Source organism: Terrapene carolina, unplaced genomic scaffold (assembly GCF_002925995.2).
Source record: "Terrapene carolina triunguis isolate 2854851 unplaced genomic scaffold, T_m_triunguis-2.0 Scaffold629, whole genome shotgun sequence".
Classification (NCBI taxonomy): Eukaryota; Metazoa; Chordata; order Testudines; family Emydidae; genus Terrapene; species Terrapene triunguis.
In genome coordinates, this window is record NW_020664980.1 from 3,525,675 (window position 1) to 3,538,595 (window position 12,921).

The 12,921-nt window shown below is 42.5% G+C and overlaps 1 protein-coding gene across 1 annotated transcript; it reads left to right on the plus strand.

Annotated features, from left to right (window-relative positions):
• Positions 1-417: 417 nt before the first annotated feature.
• On the plus strand, positions 418-12,616 carry YIPF5 (Yip1 domain family member 5). Its single transcript, XM_024199375.2, has 6 exons — positions 418-517; positions 1,280-1,396; positions 5,660-5,832; positions 6,861-7,006; positions 11,296-11,477; positions 12,403-12,616. The coding sequence occupies exons 2-6, from the start codon at positions 1,290-1,292 to the stop codon at positions 12,563-12,565; spliced, it is 771 nt and encodes a 256-aa protein (XP_024055143.1). The 5' UTR covers positions 418-517; positions 1,280-1,289; the 3' UTR covers positions 12,566-12,616.
• Positions 12,617-12,921: the final 305 nt, after the last annotated feature.

The window sequence follows — 12,921 nt, forward strand, 5'->3', positions numbered from 1 at the left end:
TCATGCTGGACGTTTCCATTCATTTTCACACAGCTAGAAACCTGCGTGCAAGATGGGGCGTCGGGGTGCCGCAGAGAGCAGCGTTAGGTGACCGCCCAACCCGAGCACTCGAGCCTACTATGAACAGGAGCAGACTCCAGCGAGGCCAGAGCCATGACAGGAGGGGGACCCAGACCCCTTCCCGTCAAAGAGGGGGCGTGGCAGCCAACGCCTCCCCATCCCTCTTCCCGCCTTCCCCTGTTCCACCCCCTCCCTTCTCCTCACGTAGCCCCAGCACCGTAACCCTCACTGCGCCAAACACGCTCCCCTGCGCATGCTCAACCGGCGCCACCCGAGAATCGTTAGGGCGCATGCTCAGTCACTCGACGGTCTCGGGGACAGCCGGAACCGCCGCTGCGCATGCCCCGTTCCGCTTGATCCGGAAGTGGTTCTTTTGTTTCGTGACACGTCGCACCGGAGGAGGGTGAGGGGCGGCAGCCGGGGGGATTCTCTCAGCGCTGCGAGGAGGGGTTGCCAGGTGAGGTTGCGGCAAGGTAGGGGCCGCTAGTTCCCTGTCCTTCCGCGGGGCCGCTCCCCTGACCGCAAGCGGACACCAACGGTGAGCCCCTTCCCCAGCCCAACCCATTCCCCCCCGGGGCTCAACGCACCCCGTCCCGCGGCTCTCCCAGGGCTCCTCACAACAGCTCCGAGCCCCTGCCCCCCAGCAGGAGAGTGAGTCGGGGTCCCTGCTTTCCAGAGGGGGAAACTGAGGCACAGAGGCGTGAGCTGATTGGCCCCAGGTTACTGGGAGACAGTAGCAGGAATTGGGGTGTACGGATGGGGCCGTGAACGTGCTGTGTGGGCAACACACATTTTGTTGTTACTTAAAGCTGCGCCTCGTACTTGTAATGTTGAAAACGCAGCGAGGTTTGTGGTGTAGCTCCCTGGCTGCATAGCGCCTGTTGTTGCTTGGACCGTTTGTTAACACATCTCCATTGTAACTTTTAATCATACCGGTGACACATTTAACTTATGTATTAGTATGGAAGGAAACACTATATCCATTATAATCTACATCTTTTGATCTCTTACAGCGCTGTAAAATGTTATACATTTACACACACAGATGTAGACACCATATTTAAAGTATTACATATATCAGAGGGGTAGCCGTGTTAGTCTGTATCCACAAAAACAACGAGGAGTCTGCCATATCAACAATTTATTAGAGTTGTATGACAGCCAGAGGCCAAAGTAACCTTTTGTGACTCATACAAGCTTTGATGTTCTTATTTTACAGATAATTTGCAATGTCTGGGTTTGACAACTTCAATACAGATTTCTACCAAACAAGTTATAGCATTGATGACCAGACACATTCCTATGATTACAGTGGAAGTGGAGAACCATACAATAAGTAATTTGTACATTTTTTTTCCATTCTCTAACTTGTATAGTATTCGTTTATCCTGTCTGTGATTGCATTTCTTTACATCTCTAACACTTAAACACACACTAACAACAAAACTGTTCTAGATAAGAATTGCCATACTGGGTTAGACCAGTGGTCCATCTAGTCCAGTAACCTGTCTTCTGACAGTGACCAATGCCCAGTGCTTCAGCGGAAATGAACAGAGTAGCAATTATCGAGTAATCCATCCCCTGCCATCCTCTCCCAGTTTCTGGAAGTCAGAGGCTAGGAACACCCAAAGCATGGGGTTGTGGCCCTAACCATCTTGGCTAATACCCATTGATGTACCTATCCTCTGTGAACTTATCTAATTCTTTTTTGAACTCAGTTATAGTTTTGACCTTCACAACATCCCCTGGCAACAAGTTCCACAGGTTGACTGTGCGTTGTATGAAGAACAACTTCCTTTTGTTTTAAACCTGCTGCCTATTAATTACATTGGGTGACCCCTGGTTCTTGTGTTGTGTAGGAGTAAATAACACTTCCTTATTCACTTTCTTCACACCATTCATGATTTTATAGACCTCTATCATATCCGCCCTTAGTCATCTCTTTTCCAAGTTGAAAAGTCCCCATCTCCTTAATCGCTTCTCATATGGAAGCTGTTCCATATCCTTAATCATTTTTGTTATCCTTCTCTGCACCTTTTCCAATTCTAAAATATGTTTTTTGAGATAGGGTGATCAGAGCTGCACACAGTATTCAAGATATGGCTGTACCATGGATTTATATAGTGGCATTATGATATTTTCTGCTTATTGCTCCCTTTCCAAATGGTTCCTAACATTCTGTTAGCTTTTTTTGACTGTCACTGTACATTGATCAGATGTTTTCAAAGAATGGGGGGAAGCAGTAGATGTGGTATTTCTTGACTTTAGTAAAGCTTTTCATACTGTCTTGCATGAGCTTCTCATAAACAAACTAGGGAAATATAACCTAGATGGAGCTACTATAAGGTGGTTGCAGAACTGGTTGGAAAACCATTCCCAGAGAGAATTTATTAGTGGTTTACAGGCAAGCTGGAAGGGCTTATCGAGTGGGATCCCACAGGGATCAGTTCTGGGTCCGGTTCTGTTCAATATCTTCATCAATGATTTATATAATGGCATAGAGAATACACTTATAAAGTTTGCAGCTGATACCAAGATGGGAAGGGTTGCAAGTGCTTTGGAGGATAGGATTACAATTCAAAATGATCTGGACAAATGGTCTGAAGTAAATAGGATGAAATTCAATAAGGACAAATGCAAAGTACTCCACCTAGGAAGGAACAATCAGTTGCACACATGCAAAATGAGAAATGACTGCCTAGGAAGGAGTATTGCAGAAAGGGATCTGGGAATCATAATGGATCACAAGCTAAATAGAAGACAACAGTGTAACACTGTTGCAAAAAAACAAATATCATTCTGGGATGTATTAGCAGGAGTGTTGTAATAAAGACACGAGAAGTAATTCTTCCGCTCTACTCCCCTAAATGTCAGGGTAGTTAAGCACTGGAATAAAGTGCCTAGGAGGTTGTAGAATCTGTCTGGAGATTTTTAAGAACACCTGTCAGGTATGGTCTAGATAATACGCAGTCCTGCCTTAAAGTGCAGAGGACTGGACTAGAAGACCTCTCAAGATCCCTTTTAGTCCTACAGTTCTATGATTCTATGAAGTAGCAACAATGACTCTAAGATCTTTTTTTTTTTTTTTTGAGTGGTAACAGCTAATTTAAAGCCCATTATTTTGTATATATAGTTGGGATTATGTTTTCCACTGTGCATTTGTCAATAGTGAATTTCATCTGCCATTTTGTTGTCCAGTTATCCAGTTTTGTCAGATCCCTTTGTAACTCTTCATAACCTGCTTTGGATTTAACAATTTTGAATAATTGTGTATCATCTGTAAATTACGCCACCTCACTGTTTACCCCTTTTTCCAAATCATTTATGAATATGTTAAACAGCACTGGTCCCAGTACAGATCCCTGGGGGACAGTCCTATTTACCACTCTCCATTCTGAAAACTGATAAATGTATTCCTACCCTATGTTTCCTGTCTTTTAACCAGTTACTGATCCATGAGAGGACCTTCCCTCTTATCCCATGAATGCTTACTTTGCTCAAGAGCCTTTGGTGAGGGATCTTGTCAAAGGCTTTCTGAAAGTCCAAGTGCACTATATCCACTGGATCACCCGTGTCCACATATTTGTTGACCCCCTCCCTCAAAAAATTCTAATAGATTGATGAGACATGATTTCTCTGTACAAAAAGCCACATTGACTCTTCACCGACAAATCGTGTTCATCTATGTGAGAAGGCATGTAGGCTTAGAAAGGGGAATTTCTGTGTGGGTGGGGGAAAGCAGGTAGGGAAGAGGTAGGGGACAAAGAGCAGGAGGGTCCAGAGGATCACAGTGCTGCAGAGGTGTCTGAGTTTTCCTTCCATAGGGGTGGAAAAGGAGATTTGCTTGTGGAGGGTCCCTTCTGGGCGTGGGTTTTGAGCAGATGGAGAAAGGGAAAATACAGACCATTGTAATGAAGTTATTCATTTTTTCTTAAATGTCTCTCTACAGTCTTGGCAGTTTCCTTCATTGATGTGCAGAAAGAACTTATTAGCATTAAATTATACAATGTACTTACACTTACATGAGTGGAGAAAAGAGAACTATTGAAGAACAACACTGTATTAGATATACAATATAATAATATTTTTATGTAACATCTATAAGAGGAGGTTTCTCAGAAGTGATTAGGTACCCCTCTGGGTGTCACAGTAGTGATTCTTTACTGGTGAAATTTTGCAGTACTAGTTTCAGGCTACCTGTGAGATAGTAGAGTGTTAAAATCTTTTTATTTTGAAGTGTGTGGGCGCAACCACACAGTTCAAACAGCTTGTATTCAAAAGTCTTCTGTGACCAGAGTTTGAGAAAATTTGAGTTAGAAACTGAAATATTACTAAGGTTGTCATCTGCATCAGGTCATGATGGTAGATGTCATAATGTGTGCTTACTCTCTGAATGTCATAATCCTCATCACATGTATGCTAAGAGTGGTGTCTGATACAATTGTTATATGGGAAGGGGGAAGATAGTCAATTTGACCAGGCTGTCTTAACTCTATGAAAATATCATATGGGAAGCTTAAACAATATGAAGACTTGGGATCTCCTTTCAAGATAGAGCTCTGTTAAATATAGGATTTAATACTGAGTATAAATTCATGCTGTCATTTGATAAATTATAGGAATCAGATATACAACTGAAGGGGCTATATTTGAATTGACAGATACCTTTTGCTAGTTTTCTGTAGGCCCAATCTTGTCATATTTTCAAATTAAATGGGCTTGGATTAGTTTTGGCCTGAAAATGCTACTACACTTCTACCCCGGTACAACGTGACCCGATATAACACGGGTTCGCATACAATGTGGTAAAGCAGCGCTCCGGCGGATCAGTGCGTCAGCTCCCAGCCGCGGCGCTCCACTTCCCGCCGCTGGTGAGTGCGGGGAGGTTGGGAAAAGGATGCCCCCCGTACTCACCTGCGGCAGGAAGCGGAGTGCCGCGGCTGGGAGCTGGCGGAGTGGAGCGGGCTGGGGCCGGGCTGCTCCGCTTCCCGCCGCTGCCGGTGAGTGTCTGTCAGGGGGCGGGGCGGGGGGGGTGGATAGAGGTCAGGGCAGTCAGGGAGCAGGGGGGTTGGGTAGGGGGTGGAGTCCTGGGGGTGATTAGGGACGGGGGTCTCTGGAGGGGACAGTTAGGGGACAAGGAGCAGGGGGGCCAAAGCAAGTTCAATATAACGTGGTCTCACCTATAGCGCGGTGAGATTTTTTTTGGCTCCGGAGGACTGCGTTATATCGGGGTAGAGGTGTACTTGTAGGCTTCTAAATTTTTTATCACTATGTGATATCTGATGGTAAAAAGGTGTAAAATCTTATAAGCTAAGCAAGATTTGACCGGATTACTTAAATTAGAGACCTGGAGATAAGGAGTCCATAAACCCATATACCTTTTCAAGTCACACTTTACTCCTTGTGGTGGGTTGGGGTGAGTGCATCTGTGCAGCTACACATTTAGGGTGGGAGGAGCAATTAACTTCACTTAAAAAATTAGCTAAACAAGATTGTATATTGTATATTAAGTTGTTATCGAAAGAGTGTCTTATGTGACTGGGGAAAGGTTTAAAAAAAAAATCTGTGCCTGCCAATAATATTATGTTGTTCTCTACAGACAATATAGTGGTTATGACTACTCTCAGCAAAGTGGATTTGTCCCTCCAGAGATGATGCAGCAACAGCAGCCTTACACAGGGCAGATTTACCAGCCAACACAAACATACACTCCAACTACAGCACAGTCTTTCTATGGAAGCAATTTTGAGGATGAGCCACCCTTACTAGAAGGTATAACTTGTTCTTTACTACTCATCTCCAAAACTGCCCCTAACTTGGGGGTAATCTGAGAAGTAAGGAATGTACTCTCTAGTTAACTTACTTCTAATTTTTTTTTTTTTTTTGCCTCTGTCATGCCTGCCTCTGAGTTCCCCTGCCAATTTCTCACTTTACAGTCACATTATCTTTATTTCTCTCCCCTATTGGTCTGTGAAAGTCACACAAATTAAATGGGAAATTGACTGTACATGACATTGTCAAATGTGGGAATAAAAGCACAGATTTTTTTCCTTAGTCTGTTATAATAGGTGTTGTTTGCAACAACAAAAGGTTACTTTTTTTTTTAAATTGATAGTGCCTCTTTAATTATAAATAACTGACTTTTTGGTGTTTAGAACCCAAATTCTAATTTGAGGAAGGGAGTAATAAAGATGTAGGATATGTCCTACATAGAATACAAGGTGCCGGAATTGATAGATATTGAGAATATTTGGACTGATGGCTGGATTTTTCACCTTCTCTATACATTGTTATGCTGTCAGTCAGAGTTTATGACAAATTACCTTTCCTGTTACTAATGACAAGGGAAGTATACTTTGGATGGAAGCAGATCATGTACATTCTATTACTAAGCAAAATTCGTTTACTAATCTACATAGTGTCCCACTCCTTGAGTTGGTAAATCAAAGCTGTACAATGCAGAGGATCAGTCTTAGAAGTAATCCTGTCATTGGGTCTGCCCAAGGAGATCTGATTGCAGAATCTGGGCCTTAGAGACTAGCAGTCCCTCACTCCTGAGTAGTTGAGAACTGGAGTGCCACAGAGACAGTGCGCTCAACCCCCTAAAGGAGAGATGGAATGTCTCCTATCATTCTTTGGTCATCTAAAGAACGGCACTTGAAAACCTTCATTGTCTTGCCTTCAGTCTGGAGCAGATTTGAAAGTGACGGGGCAGGAAAAAGAAATGGTGAAGAAAATGGGGGCAAAGGAGAAATAAAAAGGGAAACAAATCTGCATAATTCTTTTCATGTAACCTGTAGAATTAGGGATCAATTTCGACCACATCTGGCAGAAGACACTAACAGTGCTACACCCATTAAAAGTAGCAGATGGCAGCATCATGAATGAGACTGATTTGGCAGGACCAATGGTCTTCTGTCTTGCCTTTGGAGCCACGTTATTGCTGGTAAGATACAGATTGCAAAATATTAATGTGTTAATCATAGTCCAAAAACATTGAGAAAAGCTAAATTATCCTTGGGGGTCTCATAAGAATCTCCATGGCCTGGAAGTCACAAAACAGGCCTTGACCAAGGATTTGTGGTTCATTAGTACATGATTTTGGGCCTGATTCAAAGCCCCTTGATGGAAGTCTTTCCATTGTCCTCACCACGCTTTGGGTCAAGCCCTTCAAGCTCAGTATGTAATGTGCCATGTTGCTTTATGTAGTGACTTCTTCGCATATCTTGCTTTTGTGTAATATGGCTTCTATTGTCATGAAGACTGAGGACCATAGTCACAATTGGGGGCGGGCAATCAGATGACTCATTGTCCTTAGTTTTATAAAGTTAAATCTTCAATTTTAACCATATTTCAATTTCTTCTCCTTGTACAAATCAAGATGTCTTGTTTGATGTCAGAAACACGGTTTCAATAGAATGTAATTGTTTTATTTGCACAAAATGTTTTAATTTGGTTGCTTTATCTATGGTTTTGGCTCTTGATACATATTCCGTTTATACATTTAGTAGATTTTTCTATCATGCCAGTTTCTGATGCATTGAAATTTTACTTTGGGTTATTCTAGTATTTCTTTGTTCAGTATACTTAGGCATGGTCTACACTGGGGGCAGGGAGAGGGCTGATTGATCTAAGTTACGCAATTTCAACGTAGCTGAAGTCGATGTACTTAAATCTACTTACCATGGTGTCTTCACTGCGTTAAGTCAACGGCTGACATTTTCCCATCGACTCTGCCTGTGCCTCTCGCCTTGGTGGAGTACCGGAGTCGACAAGAGAGCGCTTGGCGGTTGATTTATCGCATCTAGACTAGACGCGATAAATCGACCCCCACTGGATCGATCGCTGCCCATCGATCCAGCGGGTAATGTAGAAAAGCCCTTGGTTTATTGTTGGTGGTGTTTTTAGCTGATTGTCTTTAAGAAAAAAATTACTAATAAAGCAGGTTCACAATTATCAATTACTTTTTAAAATTATATTGCTATGGTTGACATTAGACTTGGTGGACACCACCAACAATGTCAGCATTATTAGACATGATTTACCACCAAATCAGCAAAACAATAGCCAAAACTGTTAATGTTTGCTGATTGACCTATATGCTTCAATGGGAACAGTCCTGTGGTCTCCAATCTTTTTATGTCCAGGATCACTTTTTGAATTTAATGGTAACCCAGGATCTACCCCACCCCACTCACTCACTCTCCCCCACCCTCACTCACTTTCACCGGGTAGGGGGTTGGGGTTCAGGAGGGGGTGCAGGCTCTAGGCTGGGGCTGAGGGGTTTGCAATGTGGGAGAGGGTTCCGGATTGAGCCTGGGGCAGGGGGTTGGGATGCAGGAGGGGGTGAGGGGTGCAGGCTCTGGGAGGGAGTTTGTGTGCAGGAGGGGGCTCTGGTCTTGGGAAGAGTGTGGGGGTACAGGGTGCTGGCTCTTGGAGGGGGTCAGAGCTGGGGCAGGGGGTTGGGGTGCTTGCTCTATGAGGAGGCTCAGGATTGGGGTCAGCCTGTCGGCGGGTGGCACTTACCTTGGGCGGCTCCCAATCGGCGGCGCAATAAGGCTAGGGCAGGCTCACTGCCTACTCCTAGATGGGGCCAACATGCCCCTGTGGCCCCTGGGGGGGGATGTGGCTACACACGGTGCCCCTCTCTGCAAGCACCGCCCCCGCAGCTCCCATTGGCCACAGCTCCCCGTTCCTGGCCAATGGGACCTTCGGGGGCGGTGCTTGCAGGCAGGAGCAGCGCACGGTAGGAGACCCCTGCCCCCCTGCGGCCGGGCTGGCCGCTTCTGGGACAGGCAGGGTGCCTGCCTTAGCGGCAGCCTCACAACACCACCAGAGATCATGTTCGAATGGGAGATTCTCTAGGATCGACCAGTCAATCGCAATCGACTGGTTGGTGACCACTGCTATAGGTGTTTTGCCAATTAAACTTAATTGGAATAAGATTGACCTAAAGTTATTGCTTTTATCTACAGGGCTGAAAGCAAGCATAATCTTTCATCATTGGTATCAGTGAAGTATAAAGCAATATTTAGTTTTCTGAAGCTTAAATGATTTAGTATATGACGAAGTAGGAACAAGCCAACTTCCTTGTCATTGTACATTTCAGTATTTTTAATAAATTTCAACTTTGCATGCTTATTTTTAAGGAAAATGGGGCCCCTAGTATTGAGGGCCCTCGTATTGAGAGGAACACGTTCTCTCTGTAATGGACAGTTCATGAGGTGTAATTTTATCTTATGGATTTTCAAGTGTCTCCTTGACATGCTCAGCTACATTTTATTCAATCAGTCATCAGCAAGAATATTTTAGTTACTTAAACTTATCTATTAAGTTGCATTACCATTTGTTTTTATTTTGTAATATTAACCAATTTAAGACTCAGACTTTAAGGTCAGAAGGGACTGTTGTGATAGTCTAGTCCTGCACATTGCAGGCCCCAGAACCTCACCCACCCACCCACGCCTGTAATAGACCCCTAACCTCTGGCTGAGTCACTGAAGTCCTCGAATCATGGTTTAAAAATGTCGTTACAGAGAATTTACCATTTACACTAGTTTAAACCTGTAAGTAACTCATGCCCCATGCTGAAGGCAAAAAAAACCCAGGGTCTCTGCCAATCTGACCCAGGGGAAAATTCCTTCCCGACCCCAAATATGGCGATCAGTTAGACCCTGAGCATGTGGGCAAGACCCACCAGGGAAAGAATTCTCTGTAGGAACTCCGAGCCCTCCTGCTCTAGAGTGAAGAAAATAACCACTTGTATGTGTTACCAGTTTGAGAGTGAATTGAAAACTGATCTGAAAATGGTCATGTGTACTGTAGGCATAACAGGTAGGGTTAAGACAATAGGAAATACACTGAAATGAAAACAGCTGAGAACGTGGTATATGGGAGGATATTACAGTGGTGGGTATATCACTTAATAAAACCCAGGATTCTGTTTATTGAATGTCTTGAATTTTTTGCAATATCAGTCATTTGGCTGATACTGCCTCTGAACAGCACTGCTTTTGGGTCTAGAACTCAGCGTGTCATAGGGTACGTCTACACTTACCGGAGGGTCTGGCGGCAGGCAATCGATGTTCTGGGATCGATTTATCGCGTCTGCTTTAGACGCGATAAATCGATCCCGGAAGTGCTCGCCGTCGACGCCGGTACTCCAGCTCGGCGAGAGGAGTACGCGGCATCAACGAGGGAGCCTTCCTGCCGCGTCTGGACCCGCGGTAAGTTCGGACTAAGGTACTTCGAATTCAGCTACGTTATTAACGTAGCTGAATTTGCGTACCTTAGTCCGAAGTGGGGGGGTAGTGTAGACCAGGCCATAGCCTGCTTTTCCCAGATATCTCACTATGTCTCTATAGCACTCAATCATTTGGTACAGTTATTTTGCTCTGTCTAAAAATTAAAGAATGAAATCCCTGTGCTTTGAGCACTGTAGTTCAAACACTTTCCTATCTGCCAATCTAGTGCAGTCACGCAGCTCTGTCCATATTGGAGGCATTCTTAAGCCGTGTCTCCAAGTCATGCTGTGACAGGATACATACCTAAATATCATGGAATCAGATTTTTAAATAGTGTATTAACACTATTTTACAAGACCAAAAATAATTCTAGATAGGAAACAAAAAACTTGAAATATTTTATGATGATGAATTTACACTGTGCTATAGCTATGCATGGCACTTCACAAAAAACAATTTACCCCCTTGAGGCAAAAATCAAGAATCTGAATCATTGGTAGAGATGGAAAGAGTTATGTCACATGGAACATTTTTCAGTGCATTGCTAATTTACATTTTTTATTTAGTAGTTCATCATTGCCATAGTAAAGGTGCTGATAAAAAAACATTCAGATAATCTTCAGAGTAGGATCAATACGCAAATATAATGGAGTAAATCAAGCAGAGTTCATAAGATTTTGTAGCCCAACTAGAACTACGTTACATAAGCACACTAAGTTTGCAGCTGGTTAGATGCACCACTTTTTGTAATTGAAAACTGATATGGTAAATATGCCTTTTGGACATTTCAGTATACAAGTACTCTGTTTGGATTACTTGTGGGATGCCTTTCTTAATCCTCTTCATCTTTATCCCCTAAATTCTACTTCAGATTCATCACTAGGTCAAAGATTACCACAATCTTATACTCTCCTTATTATTTGTAAAATGCAGTATTTAGTCAACTTTAAGACAAAACATGTTTAACTTGTGTTACTCCTCTCATCTTTAGGTTGGTAAAATTCAGTTTGGGTATGTGTATGGAATTAGTGCAATTGGATGTTTAGGAATGTTTTGCCTGCTGAACTTAATGAGCATGACGGGCGTCTCATTTGGCTGTGTTGCTAGTGTCCTGGGATACTGTCTTCTTCCTATGATCCTGCTTTCCAGTTTTGCAGTTATATTTTCTTTGCAGTAAGTATCAATACTAACTATTTATAATAAAATCCTGCTTCCATATATTGCGGATTTTTCTCCCATTGCGGGGGAGTTCTGTTAGATGGAATTTATACTATATTAATAATTGATTTGTCAAATGAAGTAAATGCTTACACAGCATGAACACTTATTCACACTGTCCATTTTCAGTTATTACAAATTACTTTTAGATTCAAATTATACCGTGTTTCCCCGAAAGTAAGACATCCCCCGAAAATAAGACCTACTTCCAGTTTTGCCTCTCGCTGTAATATAAGGCATCCCCCCAAAAATAAGACCTCCCCGATAATAAGGCCACCCCGGAATATAAGGCCCCGAAGCTCCAGGAAAAATAAGACCTCCCCTGAAAATAAGACCTAGCGCATCTTTGGGAGCAAAAATTAATATAAGACACTGTCTTATTTTCGGGGAAACAGGGTAGCATACTTCAGACATATTTACTTGTCAAACAACTCAAACAAGTTGTATATCAGGATATAGAAAGCTAAAATAATTTAAGAAATATAGATTAAATTTTAATTAATGTTGAGTCTGGAAAACTAAGTTAAATGCCCAGCATAAAAGAAAATCACTAACTTCATTACTCATCACAGAAAGCTACTTGTACAGAAGTACAAAGGAACACCTTGTTTTGAGTTTACTCAGTTCTAAACCTTTTTGTACTTAGAACTTAATTTGTCTTTAACTAGTGTCATTCTAAAAGCTTTACTGAATAGTAATACTAATTTTATATTTACTGAAATTCCATGTACTTTTTATTTAAAAACCCTCAATGATAAAAACAATCAACCTTTGAAACATATTTAACTTACTAGAAAATATTCTAATTCCTGCATTCGTCTAAGCGCGCACACAGACACACACCTACCTTTTTAAACTGTTCTTTTCTTGTATGTTACAGGGGAATGATGGGAATTATTCTCACTGCTGGGATTATTGGATGGTGCAGTTTTTCTGCTTCCAAAATCTTCATTTCTGCCTTAGCAATGGAAGGACAACAGCTTCTAGTAGCATATCCCTGTGCTTTATTATATGGAGTCTTTGCTCTTATTTCTGTGTTTTGAACTGACTATTCTGATTACTGGACATCAGTGGGCCAAACTGAAAAAAAAAAATCAACTTGGAACACTTAATTGGACCAGCAAAGATCTACGTCGCTGCTATCATGCAAACTTAACTCTTGAATTGTCTGATGGAGCAATGGAAACAAACATGTCTCGTTCACTTTTATAGGACTCTTGAATACTGTTTGAATTGACCTGCAGTGTCTATAGCTTTAAGTTTTCATGCTTATACAGTTAAAAATGTAATGTTTCTTTACCATTTCTACAGCCTTTAGAAAAGTAACTTCGGGGAGTTTTGGGAGGGTTGGGGGCGGGAGAAGTGGGGTTGTAGTTATATTTGGTAGGTTCTTAATCAG